The sequence below is a fragment of the Watersipora subatra genome, chromosome 1 (genome assembly GCF_963576615.1).
Source record: "Watersipora subatra chromosome 1, tzWatSuba1.1, whole genome shotgun sequence".
In the NCBI taxonomy this organism is placed as follows: Eukaryota; Metazoa; Bryozoa; class Gymnolaemata; order Cheilostomatida; family Watersiporidae; genus Watersipora; species Watersipora subatra.
The window spans coordinates 28,847,768-28,874,394 of NC_088708.1; the positions used below are offsets into that span (position 1 = coordinate 28,847,768).

The 26,627-nt window shown below is 36.6% G+C and overlaps 3 protein-coding genes across 6 annotated transcripts in view; 1 reads left to right on the top strand and 2 right to left on the bottom strand.

Annotated features, from left to right (window-relative positions):
• The window catches only part of LOC137410626 (receptor-type tyrosine-protein phosphatase delta-like), a 69,706-nt gene extending 69,371 nt beyond the window's left edge, over positions 1–335 (bottom strand). For 3 of the 4 annotated variants that reach the window (XM_068096079.1, XM_068096078.1, XM_068096076.1), the window contains exon 1: positions 298–334. The gene's annotated coding sequence lies outside the window, so the exon portion shown is untranslated. Of the gene's footprint in view, positions 1–297 lie in introns of all 4 variants that reach the window. The other variant, XM_068096077.1, reaches the window with a different exon arrangement.
• A 526-nt stretch (positions 336–861) lies between these two features.
• Positions 862–3,965, top strand: LOC137410629 (tektin-B1-like). Its single transcript, XM_068096083.1, has 7 exons — positions 862–976; positions 1,206–1,466; positions 1,579–1,731; positions 1,854–2,068; positions 2,237–2,459; positions 2,798–3,021; positions 3,461–3,965. The coding sequence occupies exons 2-7, from the start codon at positions 1,206–1,208 to the stop codon at positions 3,651–3,653; spliced, it is 1,269 nt and encodes a 422-aa protein (XP_067952184.1). The 5' UTR covers positions 862–976; the 3' UTR covers positions 3,654–3,965.
• Positions 3,966–4,418: 453 nt separating this feature from the next.
• LOC137385880 (DNA polymerase epsilon catalytic subunit A-like) overlaps positions 4,419–26,627 on the bottom strand; it is a 67,278-nt gene continuing 45,069 nt past the window's right edge. Inside the window, exons 42-49 of the mRNA XM_068072467.1 lie at positions 26,284–26,433; positions 23,008–23,193; positions 17,865–18,080; positions 14,788–14,922; positions 11,058–11,137; positions 9,587–9,719; positions 8,486–8,595; positions 4,419–4,671 (exon numbers count right to left, since the gene is read on the bottom strand). Of these exons, the coding sequence (XP_067928568.1) occupies positions 4,614–4,671; positions 8,486–8,595; positions 9,587–9,719; positions 11,058–11,137; positions 14,788–14,922; positions 17,865–18,080; positions 23,008–23,193; positions 26,284–26,433 (1,068 nt within the window). The 3' untranslated portion in view covers positions 4,419–4,613. The remainder of the gene's footprint in view (positions 4,672–8,485; positions 8,596–9,586; positions 9,720–11,057; positions 11,138–14,787; positions 14,923–17,864; positions 18,081–23,007; positions 23,194–26,283; positions 26,434–26,627) is intronic.

A 26,627-nucleotide genomic window follows, 5' to 3' on the forward strand; every position in this document is an offset into this window, starting at 1 on the left:
CTTAGCAAATGATTTTAACCTTTAATTAATTAGAGAAGATGTTATGTACAAAATGTTACAACATCGGCATAAGGCTCTTATCTTATAAACTTAGCAGTTGCTGCCAGAAAGCAGCAAATCAATTTTCACATTTCAGTTCTATATGTACATGTCAGCAATTAAATATTATATTTAAGTCTATGGCTCAGTAATAAGTTGTGCTAGCTCTGCTAAAGGCATCAAATAAACTTTTTACTCAGCTATCCCCAGCAATGGGTTTAAATTTTCTGTCTGATAGGAGGTCTGATGTTGACATACCTTGATACAATGCTTTGAATACTCCAATAAGCTGTGATATGAGTTTGGTTAATGACTGTATCTTAAGGCTAGGTAGTACAGAAATTGAAAGCAATGATAAAAATATGATCGCTTGTGCAATGAGAAGGTGTTTCCTAAAATCGATATCCCGATCCTTGCCAATACGCTGTCTTATTACGGTGTCTATAATCTACACCCTGGCAGTGTAACACCTGTTGTATTAGACGATTCACCGCCACTCATGAGACGCGACAAGTAAAATAGTCCAATACAATATGCAGTTTTAATGCAAATAAAAAAAAGAGTAATTTAAAAGACTTTGCAAAAAACAATAAAAATAAAGCAATATTTTGTTATAATTGTTGCAAATTATTAAATTTGTTGTTGTATTTTGTAATTTTTTTAAAAGTAAAACTAACTATGTTCATGCGCCATGTCGGTTGCTACGACGAAAAACATTTATAATAAACCTATTTCTATTGGCCAGTTTTACAAAATTACTACCAATGGTAATCAATTTTTCAACGCGGTTGCTGCGAACCTTAGCAACGCAACAAACAAAGTCAGCGAACGGTAATACATGTAGATACACTTCGTATTTCTTCTCATTTTGGTGTTAATTTTGCGAAGAAACAGCCAAGCGTCACATTGTTTAGCTGAATAAATCGCTTTTATCAAAGTAAGTTCAAGTCACAATTACTTTTACGTACGTTATCCCAAAGTAGTTTGCTTAACATTAACAGTGGCGAAATTAAAAAAGAACTATTAGGATAAATAAAAGGGTCCTAAAATATTGGCTTTATTCTTCATTGCCAGAATTTTTCCTCGAGATTTAAATTATTTGAGCAAATTCAATAAAACTTACATTGCTTGTAAAATAAACTGTTAATTAAAAATAATTTTTTCAGATGGCAACCCATGTGAAAACTTCGGTTAGATACCAGCCAGCTGATTGGTACACGTCCAACTACTCTATATCAACAAATGCTGAGCGACAAAGAGAAGCATCATTTCAAACGAGGCAAGAATCAAGATTTCTTAGCAATGAAACTGACAGCAAAACTAAATGGGATCAATATGATAACAACACAAGACTGGCTGATCGAGTAGATGATATCCGAAAATGGAAGGAGATCCTAGAGAAATGTTTAGCTGATTTGGATAAAGAGGTAAGCATCATTATCATTAATAGTTTCTGTTATTGTGTTATTCAAAAGAAAACATTATAAATATGTCAAAATGCACATGCATTGTTATAGTTTGAGCTCCTTTTTAATGTAGATTGCCGATTTAAATGAAGCCAAGGATCTGGCTGAAACGTCCTTGCAAGAGAAGGAAGTTCCACTAGATGTCTGCATTGAAAATCTCACTACTCGAGAAGGCCGACAGAACATTGATCTTGTACAAGATGAAGTAGAGAATCAACTGCATAAAGTAGGTTTATAAATTTGAATAAAGAAATATATGTATATATAAATTTGAATCTAACTCGAAACTATACATGTTTATGAGGTATTGTACCACATCAAACAATATATATGAACTTTTTTGTACAGGAAATGGATGTTATCAACAAGATAAAACAAAAACTGCAGCAGAAGATTGATGAATCATTTGAGCAGACATGCCTTCTACAAGAGGCAAGACAGCAGGTGCTTCTAGATCTTCAAGACAAGAACATAGCTTTAGGCATTGATGTTGACCAGTACAACCTGACAGAGAACTCACCAGGCATCAGCTACAAACCCAATTCTACACGAGTACCTAAGGGGTAAGTAAGAAATATTTGAAAAATTCTTAATTACTTTAAATAAATAGATTCCTAAAAATTGCCTTACACCTCATCTGAAAGTTATTTCCCCATACATGTAATACAGTAACTACACAGCACTAATAATGTTTATTTCATCGATTTAATGCCTTTCAACTGTGATTGCAGAAGTACCACTCCTCAGCAGTGGGAAGACTTCAGTCGTTACAACAAGGAGAGAGCGGAGGCTGAGATGAGATCATCAACTCGGCTCAGAGAAGCTATCCACCACACACTCCAAGAGTGCGACAATGACCTTGAAGCGCAAAAGCTTGGTACTGAGTATGCATTCCGCAAGAGAATCCATGAAACTGAGAGAGCAAAGAAAGAACTGGAATGGCAAAAGGCCAATGTATGTACCCAACGTTAATAAAAACCACCCGTCATAAGTTTGGGATTGAAAAGCAGTAAACAAGCTTGTCCTTTTAAACAGACAAACTAACTTCGCTGAACAAACATGCAGAATTTATTTTTGTTATTTAGTTTATTTTCAGATATTCAAATAAGATAAATATTTTGGCATTAAATATCAACAAAAAAATTTTTTAAAAATAATTTGTTAAATCGCATATTATGATTCTTTTATACTTTTTGAGATTTGCATCGCTGCTTTTCTGAATTTATTCTCACAAATATAGGACTCTACATTGTAATGAAAATTTTTTTACATTCATATCTTTTTGTTGATAGACTGAAAAAGAGATCGCTGACATGGAGGAGGATATCAGGAACTTGGAGCAGAAGATTCGAGACAAGATTAATCCAACAAAGCTCGCTCAAACACGTTTAGAGAACAGAACTTACCGACCAAACGTAGAGCTGTGCCGAGATGAGCCGCAGTACGGACTGACCGATGAGGTCAAACAGCTGGCAGCAACAAAGGTTGCCTTAGAAGAAAAGCTCAAACAAGCTCAGTAAGTGAACTGTTCTCACAAATTAGCTAATAAAAGTTAAGGAACTTGAGCAGGCAGTGCTCAGCGAAATGTCATACATTGGGCAAACAGCACTTGTGTAATGCGAAGCCTGTAGATCAGTAGGGGCCAAAAACTGCTTGTATTTTATGATATAATATTACTAGAAAATTTACAGAAAGAGGACAAAATAGCCAAACCATCCTGAAATTGAAGTGAGTCAGTCTACCATTTAACCACAAACTAGCTTGTTTTGACTACTTAAGTCACAGGCTACAGAAGGAATTCACTTAGAAGGATTGCTATGCACCGTAAACCACCATGTGATATCACAAACAGTCTGTTACTAATAGCAACCAATAACTACTACTTCTCTTCATAGATTAACTGGTAGTTAAACAAATATAGATAAATTTAATTGAAGCTATTTTCTCTCCTTTAGACACGCTCTTGACGGCCTGCAGAAGGAACTACACCGAATCAACGATGATCTGGCTGTCAAGAACAACTCGCTGATGCTAGACAACAGGTGCATGGCCTCCAGGGAAAAGCTGAATGTTAGGCCCAAGACAGCCACGGAAAATAACAGAGTTCTAACAGGAATTCATAGAGAGCGTTCCATGTATCTCGCATAAAAGCTAATAAAGTTTATGCATGAATTTAACATTGTAAAAGCTGGACTAATGAGGGGAGGGTATCAAGCTTGTGCATTGAATAATGCTATTTGCTCAAAGAATGACTTATTTTTGTTGAGTGACCACTACTTGCTGCGGATAACTGCACATGTCACCTAATGTTGTAAATATGTGGGATACCCTTGCTAATAGTGAAGTGTCATGGATATGTTGTTCACTGGAATGCTCTCAATTTTCCTCCAACTATGGCCTTTGTTTATCACCATTCCAAACTGTTGATAAATCTATCTTCATACAATATTTATATCTGTGTTATGACATTTCTTGACTTACGTATAATATTACAACAATAAATCACTGAAATGCACAACACAGTTCTCCTTGCCCATTGTTGTACACAGACACCTGAGATGGGGTGTCACACCGTGACACCATTTGGCCTAACCCACGTGTACTAATTTGGTCTATGTGCGCTGAGCTATTCCTACACTTAAACGCTATAATGTCAGGGAGTTAATGGCTCGTGAGCTGGTAATGAAGATCGTCGACGATGATGGTAACAATGCTGCCACATTCTGACACCTATAACGAGGTAGACCTCACAGTGAGTCACTGAGAACTGAGCCACATTGATCTCTAGAGACAAAGCGACGCCGCATTACTCAATTCCATAATCAATATAAATATGAGTTATAGAAATGAAGTTATTTGTTTAGCTCTCTGTATTGTGTGATATTGAACAGGTCTAGCTGTGTCATAGACTTGACCGCTCATCATGTTGAATCGTTAAAAAAGCTGACCAATTAGATTGCAGCAAAGGACAAGCTGTGTAAAAAATGCATATAAAAGAGCCGGATAAAGGAAATCTATTAAACAGGTAGTACAAGTCATAATTGCTTAGATAAATAAAGCGGTAAAACGAGCAGATGTAAAAGCAAATACACAATTAAAGATGCGTCTCTAACAGTGAAGGCCTGTCGATGCGAGAACTTCTTGAAGACGAGCCAGTCTGAAGTGCCTATAAAGAACAAAGACATAAAAAGGTTGAATCTTATGAAAATCATTTTATCTTTGTGATGTGAACAACCGCTAACAAAAGAATAAAACTTTACGTGACATTTTGTGTGATTACAGAAGATGCAGTGAGAAAGACGCGGCCCAAATGAGGCAGTATACGCAGATCTACTATCTATTGGTTACACGCTGCACGTGGTAGATTTCTCATATGTTATCATGAACATCAGTGCCCGCCGGTCTCTTCTAATGGGGATTAACATTGATGCTTCTCTATAAATTATATTTGTCCACAGGATTGACGAGATAAATCAGCCACAATCCACATAAATGAACCGCATGTAATGACATTGATAAGAATATAATGGACCAGAGGCTAATGTAAATGAATTTTGAAGGCAAAGTCCTTTATTTTGATAGAGCGTTAGTCATTGTAATGCTTTGATTTACCCTACTTTTCGGACTATAAACCACACCCCTATATAAGCCGCATCTGCTTTATTTTCAAAAAAATGATAATAAAACAATAAATAGGCAGCACCTTTTGTATAGGCCGCAGAACTCAGGATAGTGATTTTTAAGACGGCAGCAACTTTGCTAGTTAAAACAGCAAAGTTGGCACTGTTCTGTATTAACTGACGCTTTTTAACCCAGTGCCTAACGGAACAGTACCGTTAGGCATTGTTTAGTATTTTCTTTCACCGCCAGAGGCGCACTAACCGGAGATTCCGATTGATGCGCCCTAGCGGTGAATGGAAAAACCACAGAATAGCCGCACCCTTATATGAGCCGCATGGCTGAAAAACATCAGAAAAAAGTAGCAGCTAATAGTCCGAAAAGTACGGTATTGTAAAACCATAAACTGTAATTTTAATATTAAATGTAGATGTAAGTAGGTAAAATATGAGCGAAGATTGGGGCTGCTGCTGACTGATAGAGAAACCGTAGCCAGTGCAGGCATCCATTAATATTTTACGTGAGTCATGCGATGAGATAGAGTTACTCTTATCAATTTTAAGTGCTGCAGTCGGTCCGCCTTAGTTTGTTTTCGACAGTAATAACTACGAGACTAAAGAGTAACGATTTTTGAATATGATCATGAATAAAAATGGCATGCAGTCATCGACAACACTGACTTATAAACTAAACTTTTCTCTTACGAGGGATGGCCCTGCGGCGGTGCGCTTAATCGAGCACGAGCCAGATAGCCAGCTTATTCTACAAACGGTTCAAACAAATACTATTTGGGCACGCCACGCTCAGGCCAACATGGCTGGTCGCTGACATATTATGTAACTATGGCTATAATGAACAATCAGGATCAGGTGAAGAAGGTAACTTCAAATGTAACAAAAAATGATGATGCTTGTATGGGATGTCTTGTTTTGCTTAAAAGTTGACTTGCAACAAAATTCCCATTACAGTTATTTGGTATCAAAAGATTCACCATGTCTTACTCTGCTGTGTCGTAGGTGTAAAATATGTGGAAATGTGATTACAAGGTCTTAAAAGCTCAAAAACAAGCAGTTAATCGCAGCCATTACGAAAACACCGTAGATTGGAATTGCTTTCCAAAACGGCTCAAATGGGACGCAGTCGAACACGATGGCTTCTGTTTACACTTTCATGCAACCTCATTCGTTGAAATACTTTCACAAATATACTTCACGCATTCAATAAAACCATGTCTGTTGTCCTTACGCATCTGTTTCATCATCTTTGTAATGCTGTCACTTTGAGCACTGACATCTCAATACCTACCGTAAAAATTCGTTCAATTTTGTAACCTTAGCTGGAAGGAGTGCATATCATACTCTGATAAACATGACAAGCCTGTTGGTCACATATGATAGTTGAAAAATGCTGCAGAAATCGTTCGCACTATTTGGCAGGAAGTATGGGTCACATGATCAGATTACGACTAAAAGATTAGACCAGGCTGAAATGAAACTGTAAAGTAACGGAGCATCTATATTTGATAAGGGCTTCCCGGTAAAACCCGAAGTGTTTGTCATAAACTAGTATTACGAGACGTTTTATATTGAGCTTTTTATTTCGCGTGATCACATCACGTGTCAAAACAATACCGCAATGTTTGAGTACGTCATCGAAATAAATAGATTCCAAACTGCGGCATTTTCGTGATGGCTGCGATTAACTGTTCGTTTTTGAGCTTTGAAGAGCTTGTAATCACATTTCCACATAATTTAAACCTGCAACTCAGCAGAGTAAGACATGGTGAACTTTTTGATACCAAATAACTGTAATGTGAATTTTGTTGCAAGTCAACCTTTAACATTTCCGTATAGGAAATTTAGTGTCAACCTGCGTGATCTCGCAAAGGTCCTGCTTTGTAATGAAGTAAAGATAGGGTTCTTCTCCTTTTTTTTGCAAGGGTTCCGCACTATTTCTACTAGGGTTCTGTACCATATCTATTAGGGTTCGGCACCATTTCTACTAGGGTTCTGTACCCTTTCTACTAGGGTTCTGTACCATTTCTACTAGGGTTCTGTACCATTTCTACTAGGGTTCTGTACCATATCTACTAGGGTTCCGTACCATTTCTACTAGGGTTCTGTACCATTTCTACTAGGGTTCTGTACCATATCAACTAGGGTTCTGTACCATATCTATTAGGGTTCTGCACCATATCTATTAGGGTTCTGTACCATTTCTACTAGGGTTCTGCACCATATCTACTAGGGTTCTGTACCATTTCTACTAGGGTTCTGCACCATATCTACTAGGGTTCTGTACCATTTCTACTAGGGTTCTGTACCATATCTACTAGGGTTCTGTACCATTTCTACTAGGGTTCTGTACCATATCTACTAGGGTTCTGTACCATATCTACTAGGGTTCTGCACCATATCTATTAGGGTTCTGCACCATATCTATTAGGGTTCTGTCCATTTCTACTAGGGTTCTGTACCATATCTACTAGGGTTCTGTACCATTTCTACTAGGGTTCTGTACCATATCTACTAGGGTTCTGTACCATATCTACTAGGGTTCTGCACCATTTCTACTAGGGTTCTGTACCATTTCTACTAGGGTTCTGTGCCATATCTACTAGGGTTCTGTACCATATCTATTAGGGTTCTGTCTATTTCTACTAGGGTTCTGTACCATATCTACTAGGGTTCTGAACCATATCTACTAGGGTTCTGTACCATATCTACTAGGGTTCTGCACCATTTCTACTAGGGTTCTGTACCATTTCTACTAGGGTTCTGTACCATATCTATTAGGGTTCTGTCTATTTCTACTAGGGTTCTGTACCATATCTACTAGGGTTCTGAACCATATCTACTAGGGTTGTGTACCATATCTACTAGGGTTGTGTACCATATCAACTAGGGTTGTGTACCATTTCTACTAGGGTTCTGTACCATATCTACTAGGGTTCTGTACCATATCTATTAGGGTTCTGCACCATATCTATTAGGGTTCTGTCCATTTCTACTAGGGTTCTGTACCATATCTACTAGGGTTCTGTACCATATCTACTAGGTTTAAATACTCATCAAATAGTGTTCTCAATGAATATAACAGCCTACAACCAGTCTTACGAAATGGGTTTATAATAAATTAGAAGGTTTGCATTGTTTGAAGTGGTTTCGAGCAATTTTAAATTAACAAATTATTAGCAATTAATTGTTTTGACTAACATACTAGTGAAACCAGGAGCCATCAGTTAAAATACTAATTTTGAAAGGTTTTCACACCCCAAGTAGACGTATGAAACTGAAAGTGATTTTACTCTTTCAAAGTTTCTCAAACCGAAAAAGAAAGTCACCAAACTAGCAATTGCTCACTTTGCAATATTGTAGAATAGCTGATGATTTTTCTTGAAATCTTCAGTTCTCATCACATTTGTGTAACGTCCACTGCACTCACAGTATCTATCCATATGTCTACGCTTTACCTGCAACATACCCGTCAGACTACAGGTGCATACATTTATTACGTTTTTCATGATCTGATTGGATAATAATGCATAATGGCCAGCATATCCCAAAATGGAAGAGAAAGAAAGTTTGTAATGCATGTTCAGTGTATATCATCAACTGTAAGGGAAAGTTCATATTGAAGCAACCAAAATGAAAATAGTGGTTGCGTATCATCTCTCAACAGCTCTCTCACCCAATGTTACAATACCTTACCTCTAAAAGCAAAAATGTTTGTAATGCTTATATTAGCAATTACGAATGATGGAACAGAAGCTTGTTGATTGGTGGAACTCATATATAGCGCAGACTGAAAGGTATGAGTGGTATCGGTTAAGTAAAAATTCAGTCATGACACTATGCAGACGCAAGACGCTGCACACTAGAGGTGACGCTAGACAGCGACACCATAAAATCTAATAACGAAAGCCTAGATTATGCGCAAAGCTGCAGATGCATGCATAACATAATAATGATATTCATGCTCTGCACCTGCTGGCCGTTCAAATCGCTCAGCCGTTTTATGGAGCGTTTATGGAGTTGTACGATAACATTAAATGTATGATAACATTAAATGTGCGCATTCATTATGCAAATGTGGTGCTATTTTTGGAGCGATTTGAACATACAAGTAGGAACTGAAAGAGAAATAGACTAGAGCCTTAGGATTAGTTAAATATGATGTTTTTAGATACTCATAAGGGAAAAAGTTAGCTTGTGTGCCTGATAATGAGAATTCGATGCATGGAAATATTAACTAACTGCATTGCTTCAAGTGAATGCTGTTATCAATGTTTCCAACAATCTATGTTTACGCCTTTACATCTATGTAGATACAATAGCTCATAGCACCAAATATCAATTTTTTTTAAACTAAAAGCTAATTTTGATTGAAAACACCAAAATAGGGACGCTGAGTTAGCCCAAAGGATGAACAGAAATATATGAAGAAAGGAAGAGCTAGCATACCATCTTGCATTTGACGCACGTAAAATCCTGAAGTATGTAGGCCATAACTTCCTTCTGCACTTTTCGAATTAATATCTCTTCAACTTTGGATGATGAATATGGTTCAGAACATGAAGGACAACTCCAGTATTTGCTACAAAGGATTTCAGAGGTGTACGTTCAGAGATGCATGAATGAGCTAGTAGCCACGGAGAAGGTGAGGTGAGAGAGCTGAATGTATCACATAAGTAAATTACCTACAAGTGTACAGCTTGCAAGCTACACTGGGCACTGTACACGTGCTTTGAGCAAGGAATTTTCAACAAACCTAAGGAAATTGGATTTGGTTGGACAAACTTGACCAATTGTTTACTATACACTTTATAGCATCGATAACAAACTCAAAGTTAACTTTTATCTTCTCCAACTGGTGAAAGTGGCTTCATTTACCTTCAGCGAGGTTATTTTTTAGCAACTGACTAAAAGGAATCATCATGATTTTCTCCTCCGGATCTCATAACAAATCCCACTTTGTGATTGTGTCTGTCTGTTAGTCCTCATATACGTTATGAGCTTTAACATTTTTCGCCCGATTTATTCAAACTTCATACACATCTGCTCCATGCCTCTCGGCAGGCCAACAAAAATATTTGGCTTCAAAACTTCGTCTGGTTCCTGAAAACCAGCCTCTTAAAGACCCATCTTATTAAAAACTCAAGAATCCGTCTTCGAATGCATCAAGGTCAATTGTCCTCAATGAACACGTTCATGGATTGGTGTCGTAAAAGCAGTGTAGCAAGAAAGAAATCCATAGCTTACTGCCAAGGAATTCTTGAGTAAAATTTAGAAAAATTTGTGCTGAGGGTCTTCTTATTGCCATAGTTGAGATGATTGATCGGTTACAAAAAAGTGAAAATTTAAAATCTGTTGGATATATGAGACAACCAATGACAAAAAGGAAATCACCAAAACTTGCATATTTTGCTTCCTATATGAATGAAATACTTTTTTGATTATGATCAGAAAATTTTGGCGTCATGTAATGGAAAGGTAATAATATAAACAAAGACCTGTGTTTGTAACAGATAAGAACAACAGATCGTACTAGGACTCAACTAGTTTTGTCAAACATTCTTGTTAGCTCATGTGCCAGCAACTAATTGAAGCCTAAATGGTTGGCACGAGTGTAGGAGATCCTTACACACCTATGCATAGATCATAGAATTTAGGCTAAAATTGAGTACAAAATAAGTCTTAAACAAGAATAAACTGTATAAACTCCATTTTCTAATAAACAGCTGAAAAACAAGATATACGAGCCCAGCGTGAAGGGCTTCTATGACAATCATCACTGGCAATAACAAACCAGAAGCTGTGAATCACTTCAGATTATGAAACATTATGAAATATATTGACATTCTTAGTGACAAGGCCCGACTCACTAGCTTCACTGGTACTGAGACTATTTTAATACATAAATATGACTACTTACACCGGCTGATGGGTTTGAGAGAAGGTGATGTCCCTGCATATATCCAGATCACAGGTCGTATTACAAGCAGTGCACAGCATCTAAAGAAGGGATAACTCCAAACATATACACAAGGAACAATTACATTTCAATAAATATGAGTTGAGGTTCTTAACAGAGAGCTTTTTTAGTTTAAAAACAAAACATAGGGGTAAAATAAAGGAGTACCAATACACCTGATGCTAGATTTGTCCATATTAATGGTAGGGTGTTCAACACTCCAGGTACAACAAAATTGCCTGTTTGAGATCTGAGGCTAAAGATATTCTATTTAACAATTTCCTGTCCTTTGCTCCTCCAGCTCTACTGAACCGGCTAACCCGAATTCTCTACTTTGAGTTTGACTAAGCAGGGAAAATAACAAAAGACAAAATACGAAAATTGTTTGAAAATGAATTTTTTTCAGGTTTTAGCAGAAACAAGTCATTACTCAACACAGAATAACTTGCATGTGTAAATAGAAGAATATAGTCAAACTTCTACATACAGAGTTTATTTATTAAGAGGTTTAGGTAATATATTAAAACTGTCACACATCAGAACAAATATTCTTTTATTGGCGACTAAAACTGCTAACTATAAAAAATAATAATGAATGAAAAAAGTTCTCACTATTATTATACCCTGGCAGTCCGGTGTGCTGTGAGAGATAGTCAGGCGCCGATAGAACACAGAGAATAAGTATATGTACAATAACTCTAAAGCAAGGAAGGTGAATGATCGGCACAAGTGTTAGTCTGCTGGGCAGTGAACCTGAATGTCGCTGGTTCAAATACTGGATGATGCTATCATTTTTCCCAACACCCAAGCTTGGCTTTTTCCTTTTCCCCAACATCTAACCGTTGCTTTGTACAGACGAACACGGTACAAACGAACATGGTACAGACGAACACAGTTCAGACGAACACGGTACAAACGAACACGGTACAGACGAACACGGTGCAGACGAACATGGTACAGACGAACACGGTACAGACGAACATGGCTATTGTGATAGTAAAGATTCTGTCTGTTATTGTACATGTATATTCTATTAGAGACACACAAATAGAGGTGTTAACTCAGTAATATGTAGGTCTGGAGGTAGAGTGAGTGATAGTGATGTGCGATGTATGTTACTCTATTGTAACTTACACTCGTAATGTTTAAATTAACTTAGTGTACATATTTTAATCATTTGTATATTTTTCACTATTTTTTTTAATTTTACCAGCCTCTTCAGTTTTACTCACACAACCGTAACAATTCAAGAAACTTCAAACATCACATGATAGAATTACTTTGGGCGTAGAGTCGAACATTTGCTTAAACTGTATGTCTTTTTTGGAGAATTTATATATTGAGGCAATCATAGACAGACATTTGAAAGTACTAGCAAACCACCTTACAACAATGACTGGCTGTGGAGGCAAAACCTTGGAATAGGCAATCAGTGAACTGCGCCATCTGAAACACTATTTGCTTTCTTTCACTGTGAATAATGTAAAAGCTACCATTAATTTATGCGATTCACACATTTTGTTTACCAGAAATTGTAGCTCCGCATGAAATAGTTGAGCTATTGTCTTTGTTTCGCCAGCCATTACTCGATTGACCACGAATAACTGATGAATCTGCTATACAGCAGATGCTCCTATAATGCGAACCTTCTATAAAGTAAATTTCACTTAACATAAAAAAATTTATGGAAAGTTTTTGCTTCATATAACTATATAAGGTAAAAAACACGACAATTCAAAGCATCAAATCGACCTAAATTCTCAAAATCGATTTAAATAATTGGAGTCCCACAGTTAATTAGACTTTAAAATATCGGTTTCTTTTTTGCTGCACTTGTAGAGAAAATGACATACATGGGTATCTCCATAATATATATATATATACACATGTATATATACTGATACCCTGGCAGCCTAGAGTGCCATGGGAGATCGTCAGGTGTGCCGATAAAGCAAAAGGAATATAATCAGATACACTCAGAAGCAGTCGATCGATGTATATGTTACAGTGTCGGTCTACAAATCTGAACGTCACAAATTAGAGACTCATTGAAATCAATCTTTCAACATAATCTCTAACCCTGGCTTCGGAAAAACATATGGACAGACAGACACAGCTCTTACAATCGTACAGTCACACCTTGACATATAAACTGGCAGACACAGCTCTTACAATAGTACAGTCACACCTCGACATATAAACTGGCAGACACAGCTCTTACAATCGTACAGTCACACCTCGACATATAAACTGGCAGACACAGCTCTTACAATCGTACAGTCACACCTCGACATATAAACTGGCAGACACAGCTCTTACAATAGTACAGTCACACCTCGACATATAAACTGGCAGACACAGCTCTTACAATCGTACAGTCACACCTCGACATATAAACTGGCAGACACAGCTCTTACAATCGTACAGTCACACCTCGACATATAAACTGGCAGACACAGCTCTTACAATAGTACAGTCACACCTCGACATATAAACTGGCAGACACAGCTCTTACAATCGTACAGTCACACCTCGACATATAAACTGGCAGACACAGCTCTTACAATCGTACAGTCACACCTCGACATATAAACTGGCAGACACAGCTCTTACAATAGTACAGTCACACCTCGACATATAAACTGGCAGACACAGCTCTTACAATCGTACAGTCACACCTCGACATATAAACTGGCAGACACAGCTCTTACAATCGTACAGTCACACCTCGACATATAAACTGGCAGACACAGCTCTTACAATCGTACAGTCACACCTTGACATATAAACTGGCAGACACAGCTCTTACAATCGTACAGTCACACCTCGACATATAAACTGGCAGACACAGCTCTTACAATAGTACAGTCACACCTCGACATATAAACTGGCAGACACAGCTCTTACAATAGTACAGTCACACCTCGACATATAAACTGGCAGACACAGCTCTTACAATCGTACAGTCACACCTCGACATATAAACTGGCAGACACAGCTCTTACAATCGTACAGTCACACCTCGACATATAAACTGGCAGACACAGCTCTTACAATAGTACAGTCACACCTCGACATATAAACTGGCAGACACAGCTCTTACAATCGTACAGTCACACCTCGACATATAAACTGGCAGACACAGCTCTTACAATCGTACAGTCACACCTCGACATATAAACTGGCAGACACAGCTCTTACAATCGTACAGTCACACCTTGACATATAAACTGGCAGACACAGCTCTTACAATCGTACAGTCACACCTTGACATATAAACTGGCAGACACAGCTCTTACAATCGTACAGTCACACCTCGACATATAAACTGGCAGACACAGCTCTTACAATAGTACAGTCACACCTCGACATATAAACTGGCAGACACAGCTCTTACAATAGTACAGTCACACCTCGACATATAAACTGGCAGACACAGCTCTTACAATCGTACAGTCACACCTTGACATATAAACTGGCAGACACAGCTCTTACAATAGTACAGTCACACCTCTACATAAATCATGTAGGCTGTAAGAGTGTCTACTATATTATCAGACATGATGCCATGGGCTTACTGCCAGAAAGAAGTCAAACTGCTAACAACTTGGACAAAAACAGAATAATTTATCTTGTTGCGGCTAAACAAGTTAACTACCAAAAATTTAAATGCAACAGTATAATATTTCACCTCAGAAAGCGTGTAGCTCGTGCTCGGGTTTACAAACTCGGCATCGGCAGCGAACTGGCCTATATTGAGGATTCGAAGCAAATCCAATTTCAGGTCTGCTATATTTTCGGTGATGTTTGAGTCGAGGGAAAGCACCTGCAAGCACAACACATGCGATGTCTCAGTATCTTTACCATTGACATGTCCGAGATAAGACATGCTTAGACTGCTCATTCCTACAAACATTCCCTCTGTCTCATTATCCATAACATGCTTTATCGCCCACGGAATTGTCTCTCTTATTACCCTGCAACAACATATCTGTGAAAACTTAATGAATACATGCGGACTACCATCGCAGAGATAAAAAGTAATGCTTTGTTATGACAAGGTAGGATCTTTCAAATACCCATATTCTTGGCAGTGAACATTTTTTAAAAGTGGCCATTTTGAAAGATGATCCATTTCGAGCCAATGCCTATAATAGTGGTATAACTAACTTGCCCACTGAGTGAATGTGCCTAATGATTTAGTATTCTCTGTTATTACCAATCGTATTCACACAATGGTGGATGATGGGAGAGCATTATTATTAGCCGTTTCTAGAGTACGAAGCCTTCTAACCATGCTGTGTCTTATTAATACTGAAGTGTAACTCAAATCTTATAGAAGGCAATTCTCATAGACTAACGGAAAATCAGCTTGCTTTGAGTGTTCATGTGGTGTTATGCCTACACCCCTTTATATGATCTAAAGATATTATTTTATGTGATCTTATACCCACAGCACTCTATCTGACCTTATACCCACAGCACTCTATGTGACCTTACACGTATGACTAATACTTAGATATGACATCTTATGATTAGACCAAATTCTGTAATCCACATGACCTTATGACTCTACTACTGTAAGTACACGAGCCAGTGCTTCCTAGTTCAATTATAAACCATGTTTATCAATATAAGATGATGCTATGCGGTAACATGGATGACGGAGAACAATATGTGGTGTCACAAAGTAGCTAGGAACTTGAAAAAGCACAGTCACTGCTAGTATTAACTATAGCCACTACATGCTAAGATCTTGCTCTCTGGAAGGAGACCCTCTCACCAACAGCCACACTCTCAACTTTGGTGCTTGTTAACCTAGAGGCTATGTACGAGCGTAGACCAACCATTGTGAGTGCCCTGACCTAAAATATATCTACTACAAATCTGTCAGTGATGTAATGCTAACCTTTTTTTAACCATAACTGTAAAGTTGAGATAAGTGGATGTAGGCGACCAAAAATCGCAATGCGACTCTACCAGTTGGGAACAGGTTGGGGCCTACCAGGACTCAGATACTACCCAGGACTCTACCAGGTTAGAACAGCTGGGGGCCTGAAGGGCGCTGTAAGCCCCCCTAATGAGGTTCGGGGCAAAGCCCCGGCTACCAAAGCCTACAGGGCTTTAAAATCATGTATATGATATGAGAAATGAGCACATCTGTAGCAATAAATAAGTTGAGAAAATAATAAAAATCAATGCTTTTGACCTTTGTCCTTCAGTACAAATGCTGACTGCCATTGGTTTGCTGTAATCTGATCTTAGCCTTTGTTGTAGACAACCAATTAGGATCACAATCTTTTCATATTACATGACCATTACATAACTGTACTGTATGCTGCTTTTATATTGAATGGCCATTGAATGTCGACTATAATGACATTAGTGTACTTGAATCAATGAAATAGAGCTATAATTTACATTGAGAATTGGGAGTCTAAAATTTTTTAACCCTAACTATAGCTATACATAAACAACACAAATTTTCTAACCATAACTTAGTTAGGGAGAGTTAGGGTAGCACTACATCACTGCTGTCAGAGTATGTTAACCAAATGACTGCTACATCTATAAGAACGTCTCTGAATGCAATTGACCTTGAGAATGTTTGCTTGAAATATCACCAATCTCACAACTACATCAGGCCTGTTTGTAATGAATAATGATTTGATAAAGGGGCCCTCAGATTCTGTGAGTTTGATCATGGTCCACCTGCATTAAAATCTCATTATGTTAATGTGAGTAATTATAAACCCTGGAGCATAGTTTATTTCGGTCATTTATTGATTAGCTCAATATCGCTGACTCAGCCGATGCACCCAAACGTATTGTACTAGCAGGGAATTACTCATGCTCTAGTCTTACAAACCAGGCACTGCGGTAGACCACAAGGGAAACTGAAGAAAAAAAGGTGGGCAAAGGGGATGTGAAATAAAACCATATTGATGAGACTGTCGAATATTGTATTCATAAGACGTACAATGTGCACTTTCCAGAACATTTGTTTATTCTGGCTTATGACTGAGTTGTGCAGTTTTATATTCCATAAATAATTTTATATAACAATTATTTTGTCAGCTGGAGAAACCATGGTGCCCTACTAAGATATAGTATTATATCACAACTGACAAATCTGTGGAACTATAGAATGTGGAATATAACTACAGCATCCCATGTCTGGCTATCACTCTGTTTCCAGGGTGCGGATGGTGTGCATTTGGAGTTGTGCACACGTTAAGCTACTGTGCGCTAAGTCTTTCAATGGACATTCAGGTGGAGCGGATTAACTGGGCGCTTATTTAAAAAAGATAAGGAATTCTATGCCGGAGGTTATACCAGCGCAATCTGAAACGCTCAAATCGAAATAGGAATAACTGAAGCGTGGAAAATATTTAAAATGAAATAGCTTGCTCGAAATTTTCTTGTGCAACTGTCGGTTCCATATTTTGCAATAAGGAAACATTCGATAGAAATTTGCGGGTAACAAAACTCGCTTGACATGCGAGTTTTTTTCATCTTGTGGATGACATAAACTTGCGGATTAACCACATCATAAAAACATGGTGAATGTGCTGCCAACATCACACACCTGCCTGGCTACGTGCTGCCAACATCACACACCTGCCTGGCTATGTGCTGTGAAGGTATGGCAATGACAAGGAGCACCGCAACCTGTTCTAATAAGCCACCTTTCTGGAAGTTAGGCTATATCATCACACGCTATGACATTTACAATTCGGAATAGAGGAAGTGTCTCCTGAAACCTACGTGGCAGACAGTCTTGGCAAGCTGAAGTGCAGGGTTAGAGAGGAGGAGGTGACTCCCGGGAAGTTGCAAAAACTGTGGCACATCCTCTCTGTCTGAGTGGAAGTTGTGTTGATGGAGATATGTGATCAGCTGGTACATGCGTGGTGCGATGTCCTCTTGCACCATGGCAGTGGAGAAGTCTGAGACTAGGGGCTGCACAATGTTGTCAGCCAACACCTGTATAGAAAATATTAACCTGCTCGCAAGGAGTTTACACAAACAATTGCAAGATACATATTAAAAAGTGATCATAAGTCTAATTGGATTTGTAAAAAATGCTTTTTGTAATTAGCTATACAATATTGAACCCCTGTTTATTGAGTGAAAAAGGTTGGAGAGAATTTCTTTAGTAGAAATTCCTGCTGATCTAATGGAAAGTGGTTACTCTTGTAAGAACGTTAATTTTATTTCAACTGCAAATAGATTTTTATTTGCCTCCCTTCACCTACTGTTTTCTCAATCTAGAAACTTGGAAACGTTGATTATATATTTGTCCTATGGTGACAATGCAAAAATTGGAATACTGCCAAGTTTCTAAGGAAACAAAAAATTAGAAACTCCCACATTTTTTGTATTTAAATAATATATAGCATATTAATAAATAACAATGTGACCAATCATTTGACATTCAGAATGTTTTGAAAGGATATGATAGCAGCGTAGCATGAGTTGTAATAATTGTGTCAAGTGCTGCTTACATGATCCCTTCAGCAATGCCTAACTGAAGAAAGAAGTAAATCAGCTTGACAACAGATCCCTGCATCTCGACATGACTGTTGCTCAACTAAGGGTTAGAACTCATCGGTAGGACTTTATGAATTAGCAAAGGTTGGCATGTCATATTCACATGCTATTTCAAGCATAAAGTGAATAAAACTTAAGTTGTCTGCCGACAACATTTTTTTAAAAAGTTGCTATCGCTGTCATAATTCAAATGAGAAGCACATTAATCAAACTAAATATTAAATAAATGAAAAGATATTCAAATATAATTTTGTGAGCATAATAAATACAGCCGCCATATGCATAATATTAGATCAAGACTTGTTCAGATTATAGGTGTATTTTCAAGAGATGTCAGGTTTTCTATAAAGTACTTGTAGACAGCTGATTGCTTTTAATATGTATATATATATGATTATCCTCTCGTGTTGCATGACATTTCTGACAAGCACAAACATGTGCTTGTTTTTTTAATTGTATTGAGCAGAGTGCAAGATAAAGTTACCGTTTGTCATTTGACAAAAAACAGAATAAAAAGAATCGTTAACAATAACAAAGGAAAAGCACACTATGTGCAGAGTGAATTATAATATAATGTATTATACATTAAATTATTTATCACTGGCCTATATACATGTATATATAATATACATGTATATTATATATACATGTATATATAATATACATGTATATATAATATACATGCATATATAATATACATGTATATTATATATACATGTATATATAATATACATGTATATATAATATACATGTACAGTCATACTTTGACTTACGAGCTTAATGCGTTCCGAGACTGAGCTCGTATGTTAATTTACTCGCATGTTGGTGCAATTTATTTATATATAGAACAATTAAATATATATTGATTGGTTTCCATACTCTAAAAAATGCAAATGAAACACTCAAAACAAGATATTGTAACAGAAAGAACATGTTGGTTATTGTCCTAACTTACTACAAGTTTTTAAAAAGCAACAAATAAAAAATAATGCAAGGAAATGCGATTAATTAAAATGTAAAATTAAATACATACAATAGCAGCTAACGCTAGCATTTGCCAGAGAGGAAGATATCCTAAGGAGTTATATAGAATTATCCTTCATTACAACAGTTGACTTTAATAAATTTGGATTTTATCAAAGTTTTAAAAGACAAACTTAGAAGCAAACTTAAAAGCAAACTTTCATTTTGAACAACGTAATTAAAATTTCTTCGGCGTTCATAGTTTGAAGTTTCTCGCTGGTTAGCAAATTTTTCCTTTGTTTCGCTTTCACGACTAGCCGGCCGTTTTAAGATAAACCTATCTAAGGACATTTGCCTTTGTCGCCCTTTCAACATGTTGCGATTAGGACTGTGTCGACTGATACGACACAGGTGTCGTATCAAACGGTTAATGTACGACCACTAGCCAACTTGTCCGAATGTTTATAGTTTTGATAGATAGCACCGGCCTTTTCACATAGCATCGTTCAGTTACGCTGTCACCAGCCAATTGTTTATCTTTTATCCAATGCCTGAGCAGTCTCTCCATCAGCGGTCGTGAAGATCGCTACGCCGTTTAGAAACTATGATTAGTCTTTTTGCGAACTAAATAAATGCTCTGAATATAATCCTTCTGTTTGATAGTTGTGGATGTATTTCTGTCATATTGCTGAGCTAACTCAATCACGCGTACACATTTCGCATATTTTTCAATAATTTTCCGTTTAATATCAATTGTTATCATTTGCTTTTTCTTTGCATTTCATCTTTCATTTTACTGGCAAACTTTCGGTCTACGCACAGTACTTTTAATTCACATAACTCTGCACGGAAAATTGCGCACAAAAGAACACGGTACAAAAGTATAACCTGAGCAGTTGAAAAATACAGATTGATGCGGTTCTCATAAAACACCTCCGGCATACTTGGCAACTGACTCACGTGCTCGTATCACAAACATGGCTCGTATGTTAGTGCTAAAACTTGCTTAAAAGCTGGCTCGTATCTCAAGTTTCTCGTACGTTGGAGTACTCGTAAGTTGAAGTATTACTGTATATATAATATACATGTATATTATATATACATGTATATTATATATACATGTATATATAATATACATGTATATATAATATACATGTATATTATATATACATGTATATTATATATACATGTATATTATATATACATGTATATTATATATACATGTATATATAATATACATGTATATATAATATACATGTATATATAATATACATGTATATATAATATACATGTATATTATATATACATGTATATATAATATACATGTATATATAATATACATTTATGGGATTTATTAATATAGATATACAGTCAACCCTCTACATACCGAGTCAACTGCTTCATATATTAAAACTGTTGTATACATGCTGGAGCAAATACTCCCTAGAGAAAACAGTGTACGTGTTAAATTTGTTACTTAGCACCTCAAACCTACGATAACTAATGATATATGCTTCAGATAATCACCCATTACACTAACACATTGCTGTGAACAGACACCATGTTATCAATTAAATTATACATAAAATATTAAAATAATGAAAGTAATAATTTAAATAAAGAGGTTGTTATTGTCACTTTAGCGCAAAGACAGGTGAACTAGATTAGAGCCTCAGCGATACGAGAGACGGGGAGACAGACACCCAGTACGTACGGATATACATGAAGGGGCTGGTCTAATTGAGACTCTGTGAACTTTAATTTAATTTTGCTTATTTATACTTCGCTCATTTTTTAATTTGATACTTTTTACGCTTCATTTTTATTATCACATCCAGGTTCTTTGCTTTCATATACAAAACTGTGATGCTTTGAGAGACTTTAAACATAATATATTGGACATCAGGGTGTAAAATCGAATCATTCCTTAAATTTTACATTAAACTTTGAAAGTAGAGCTTATGACAAGAAAGGGTTTAACTGTAGAGCTCCATATATCTATATACAGAAAAAGCAAAAAGACAGGTCAATGTAAATGATAAAGCAAAAGGCTATACAAACAGATACAAGCAGGATGAGACTAGAATTGGTGTTTATTCGTGTTACACTTCCATCTATATATATAAATAATATACATATATAAATCTCAGTGTTTGTCTTTTTGACTTTTTGTGTACTCCGTGTCCGGTTATAGCAATTAAAATCTATCCATGAAAAATTCGTATCCCAGAGGATTTGATCTGGGAACCTCCCATTCACAAAGCGATAAGCTATCCTATTAAGCTACACGGGTTACAACAGTGTCACTGGGCAGATAGTAATTTTCTGGGTTAAAATCGCATAGGGACTGTGTTACGCACAACATCACTAAAGCTTGCTCTCACGGCTCTTAGTAGTAAGTTTAGCAATACAGATACTAGCTTACTCAAATTAGTCAATGGCAACTACATTACCTGTCACTGTTTATAAGCTGTTTTAAATACTCGTGCAATGCCAGCATTCACCTAGTATATGTATAAATTTATATATGTATATATATAAATATATTTATGTACATGTATGTACGTATATGTGTATAAACCGATGGATGCACGCATGCGCAGATGGTAAGGAGGTAAGCGGCATAGACTGATACAAGCAGACAAAGGCTCCAATAGATAACCAAACAGTAGTGATAAGCACGCCAGGTAATTAAGCATAAAATTTATCAAGATTATGGGAGCTTCAAACGTGAGCATTATGGCCGGCCTGCGTCTCTTCACGTAGACAGGCATAAGTCATCACACAAAGTACAAAAAAGTGGCCTGCATGCACATGACCAGTAAGAGTAGAAGAAAATGTTACCTAATATTGCCCTTGGATAAATTTTGCAAGCTGATATCTTAACAGTTACAGCATAAGTGTTAACTTTTTAACCTATGTTGCGTACAATCTTAGAATTTTATATACAGAGTAGTATAACATAATACATTATACAATATTTGCTATATTTATATTCTATTAGAAGTCTGCATACCAACACACAGTTGGAGAGGTTACTGAGCGATGTACAGAGCAGGATATATGGTAGATTTAACATAATAGACATTATACAGATAATATATATGTATACATGTATATAGATGTTACACATTAACATTTATAGTTGAAGTTGTATCTATTTTATATTATAAATGTTACTTTTAAAAGAGTTATTTTAGAAGACTGATTGTATGGATCACTCAAAATCAACAACCAAGAAAAAACTCAATTTATTTAAAATTGTAGTCCGTAAATACATAAATATAAATCAATTTGTGGTAACTTACTGACACTAGTTATAGTCGTGCATACACCTCAACAAGACAAGAGAAGAGCAGTGTGAAGTTGCGAGCTCCCTCGCCTATGTAATACTAACCTGAGTTTTCTGAGAGTTGAGTTTGCGGATGGGTGTGTAACCAGACTGGGACTTGGCCTCTTCTGTTTCAAGGAGGTGGTTAAAAACTGAGACTATGTAAGAAGAGACGATGTTGTAGAAAGCCTTCTGGCAGTCACCAACCACTGGCAAGTAGTGCTGTATGTTCCAGCGTGACTGCAGTCGATTCTGTATAAAAAATTGTCAAGCATCAAGCGGATGTAAACCTGTGTAGCGGCTGTTGTTATATCAAAGACACATTTTGTGCGACTGCTCTTTGACTTGAACATGGAAAATATAGGAAAAGAATACTATGGTCTGAATATTTATGTCATATTCCTGGTTGGTAATTAAAGAACATTGTGCATCTGCATGCTTCAAAGTATTGATTTTCCAGGTTATAAGAAGGCAACTCCAAAATGGTAAAACTTCACAATTATACATTTCCTTAGCCATTGTCTTGAACCTTTATATAACATACTGTAAAATCTCTATTTGAACGCCATCTTTATTTGAGCACCACCTCTAATAAAATGTCTCTATCGAAGAAGGGTTAAGAAATACAGTGCCACCCTTTAATTGAAAGCCACCTCTATTTACCCGCCACTTTGACGTTCTTTGATCTTTACGAACTACGTATAATAGAAATTGGTCAGTAGAAAAGTTTCCACAACACAGTACTAACCATGACTCAATAACATCAATAACAATTAATTCTTTTTGTTGCTGCTGCAGTGGTTGCCATGATTTTAGTGACAGAGTACCTGAGAAGATTGATTGTCACAATTATCAGAACTATACTCTGATTCAAATTCACCAAGGTCTAAATTCGATCCATTGTTTTTAGATTCGTCCATAAAGCGGTTTGCAGTCTTACCAGAAGACATTGAAGTATTTTGATGAATGAGAATACTTGTCAGGAACACCGTACAGCGTAATAACAGCCATCGGTATGGCGTATTCTAACTTTAAAACGTTAAAAACGTCTTACAACTCAAAAACTTTATGTCTGTTTTTTAACTTCAATACTTTCCACTTTTTGCTAAACTTTAAAAATGACACCATCGAACTAATAACTGCATCACACTAATATTCTATAACCAAAGTGGTTTCTTGTTTAACTCGATCTGATACTTCAACATATATGAAAAACAGTTTAGCCAAAATGCTGAGGCCGACGGCATTAATGTTGATCCGCCCAAAAGAGAGAGCAAAATATAAGTAGTATTAGCATTGCTTTGCTTGTAGAAGGGTTAAATTTATAAATACAAAAAATACAGGACCGCCCTCTTTTTGGACGTCACCTCTAAGAAAATGCCACTATAGGGGAATGGCTGAAAAATAGAACATCATGGTTTTTAAATAGAGGTTTTACAGTATATACTATTTTATGTTAACTGTGCTGAGAATATTAAAGGTATTTAGTAAATTATTTCTTTAAACAGACAAAAATTTAAAAAATAGTGAATTCAAAATATGTAATCTTTTCAAACTATCACTGCATGAGAGAATAAAAGATTGTAACCTAACTTTTTGTATTAATTTATATTAACAGCTATTTTGCAAAGTTACGCATTTTGCTGAAATGGTAATTGGAGAGGCAACTTTATTTTAACAAGGAGTAATCTCCTCATAGATTAGTTTGTAATGTTTGACATGCTTGCGAACAAATAGTCAAAGATTGTAAGATTCCTGTTTTATACCTCCTTTAACTATCTGTATTGGTAATGCTGAAGAAAAATTTAAAGCAAAGGCTACGTTTCGACATCGGAAGGCTGTGATTGTTTAATCATTAGCTTAAAAGGAATCCATCATGGACTTATGATCAAATGTTGTGAAATCTACCTACTGTAAAATCTCTAATTGAACACTACCTCTATTTGAATACCACTTCTATTTGACCACCGCTTTGACAATCATTGATCTTTGTGAACTCATAATATCAAGTGATCAGTAGAAAAAAGTGATCGTATTAACAATGAGTCGCTTACATCAATACCAATTAATTCTCTTGTTGTCAAACTCCAAAGCTTTTCGCTTTTTTTCGTTAAAACTTTGAAAGCAACACCATAAAACCACCCTAATTAATAACTGTCTCAGGCTAATTGTAGGTCTTAGTTTAAGGCGGTCTTGATACTTCAAAGTACGTGTACATAAAAACCAGTTTATATTTCCGACAGTAGATGAACAACTAGTCTTATGCCAGAGGTTACGTTTAGCGAGCAAAACTTTTACTTGTTGCATTTGTGCTAATTTCAATGCGTAAAAGTTTTGCTCTGCCAAAAAATTGTTTGGACGCAAATATCGACTAGTTCAGCAATGCAGAAAATAAGTTGTGGACAGAAAACATTGTGGAAGGTATTGGACAACCAGAAGATGTTCGTTCCATCAAAAACTACAAACAGAACGCAGCTACCCGAGCAAACGATGCAAATATTTTTGTTTTAAAAACATTAATTTTTGTTTCTGCATGTATTATAACTGTGGTCACTTGTTCATGAATATATTTTTGTAGCATTTGATAGATGATCATTTTAAAATTTATAAATTTGCAGATTTATAGCATATTATTTGATAGCATCATTGCGGTAATCTAATATTACAATTGATCCACGCTCGTAACTCCTCTATTCCACGTAAAAAGCTAGTTTTGGCTGCAAACTGTAGCAAACGTATCAATGAGTGCAATGAGCTTTAATGCAACATCGATAAATATAGATCCAAAATAAATGTCTTCATATTTAGAGTGAAATAAAAATTGAATGCTCAAACAAATTGCAAAAAAGGACACAGGCTATAATATCATCGCAGGTTTATTGTAAGCAATAGATATCAACTGGTAGAGATAATTCTCGGTTTGTCAATGCATATTTATTAAGAGATCTTTGACAAGTTGGAGGTAAATTAGCAGATTTATTGCATCCAAAAGGTTTAATATCACTTCACCGCAAGAAGAGGGCAAAATATAAACAACATTCGCTTTGCCCATACCAGGGCTAAATTTATCTGCCCCAAATTCTGACAACTATTTGAAAAGTACAATATCAACCTCTATTGACCTCCAATTGACTGCCACCATAGAGGAAGGGTTGAAATATAGAGCACCATGGTGTTCAATTACTGTTAGAGGTTTTATGGTATGTTTGAGTTTACAAAATCATTTTTTGAATGCTTTTTGGTTGCAAGCCATTGCTGATGCCCATCTCCAAAGCAGAGCTTTACTTTGAATGATCGAAGGAACAAAATGCAGCTATTTTAATAAGTAGCGCCTGGCAGCACCTGTATTTGTTGGAGAGGGTCCACCACTTCGGCGAGACTAACGGCTGGCTCAGTGTGTTCAGACATATCCACCTCATCCATCATTATGTATTCTTTGCAATCAGCTGCCAGACTCTCTGTAAGTCTTCCTCGAATTCCTGAGTAATTTGCCTGCAGAGAAACATACGAGACAATGTACCACTGCACAATTCTGGCTGAGGGCTTCACATTTGGTGACCAATTGCTGCTCTACACCATTGTTTAATCACTCTCTCCCTCCCTCCTCCTCCCTCGCTCTCTCTTTCTATTCCTCCCTCCCCCTCTTAATCTTTCACAGTCTGTATTGATAACCGTAAACGGAAAAA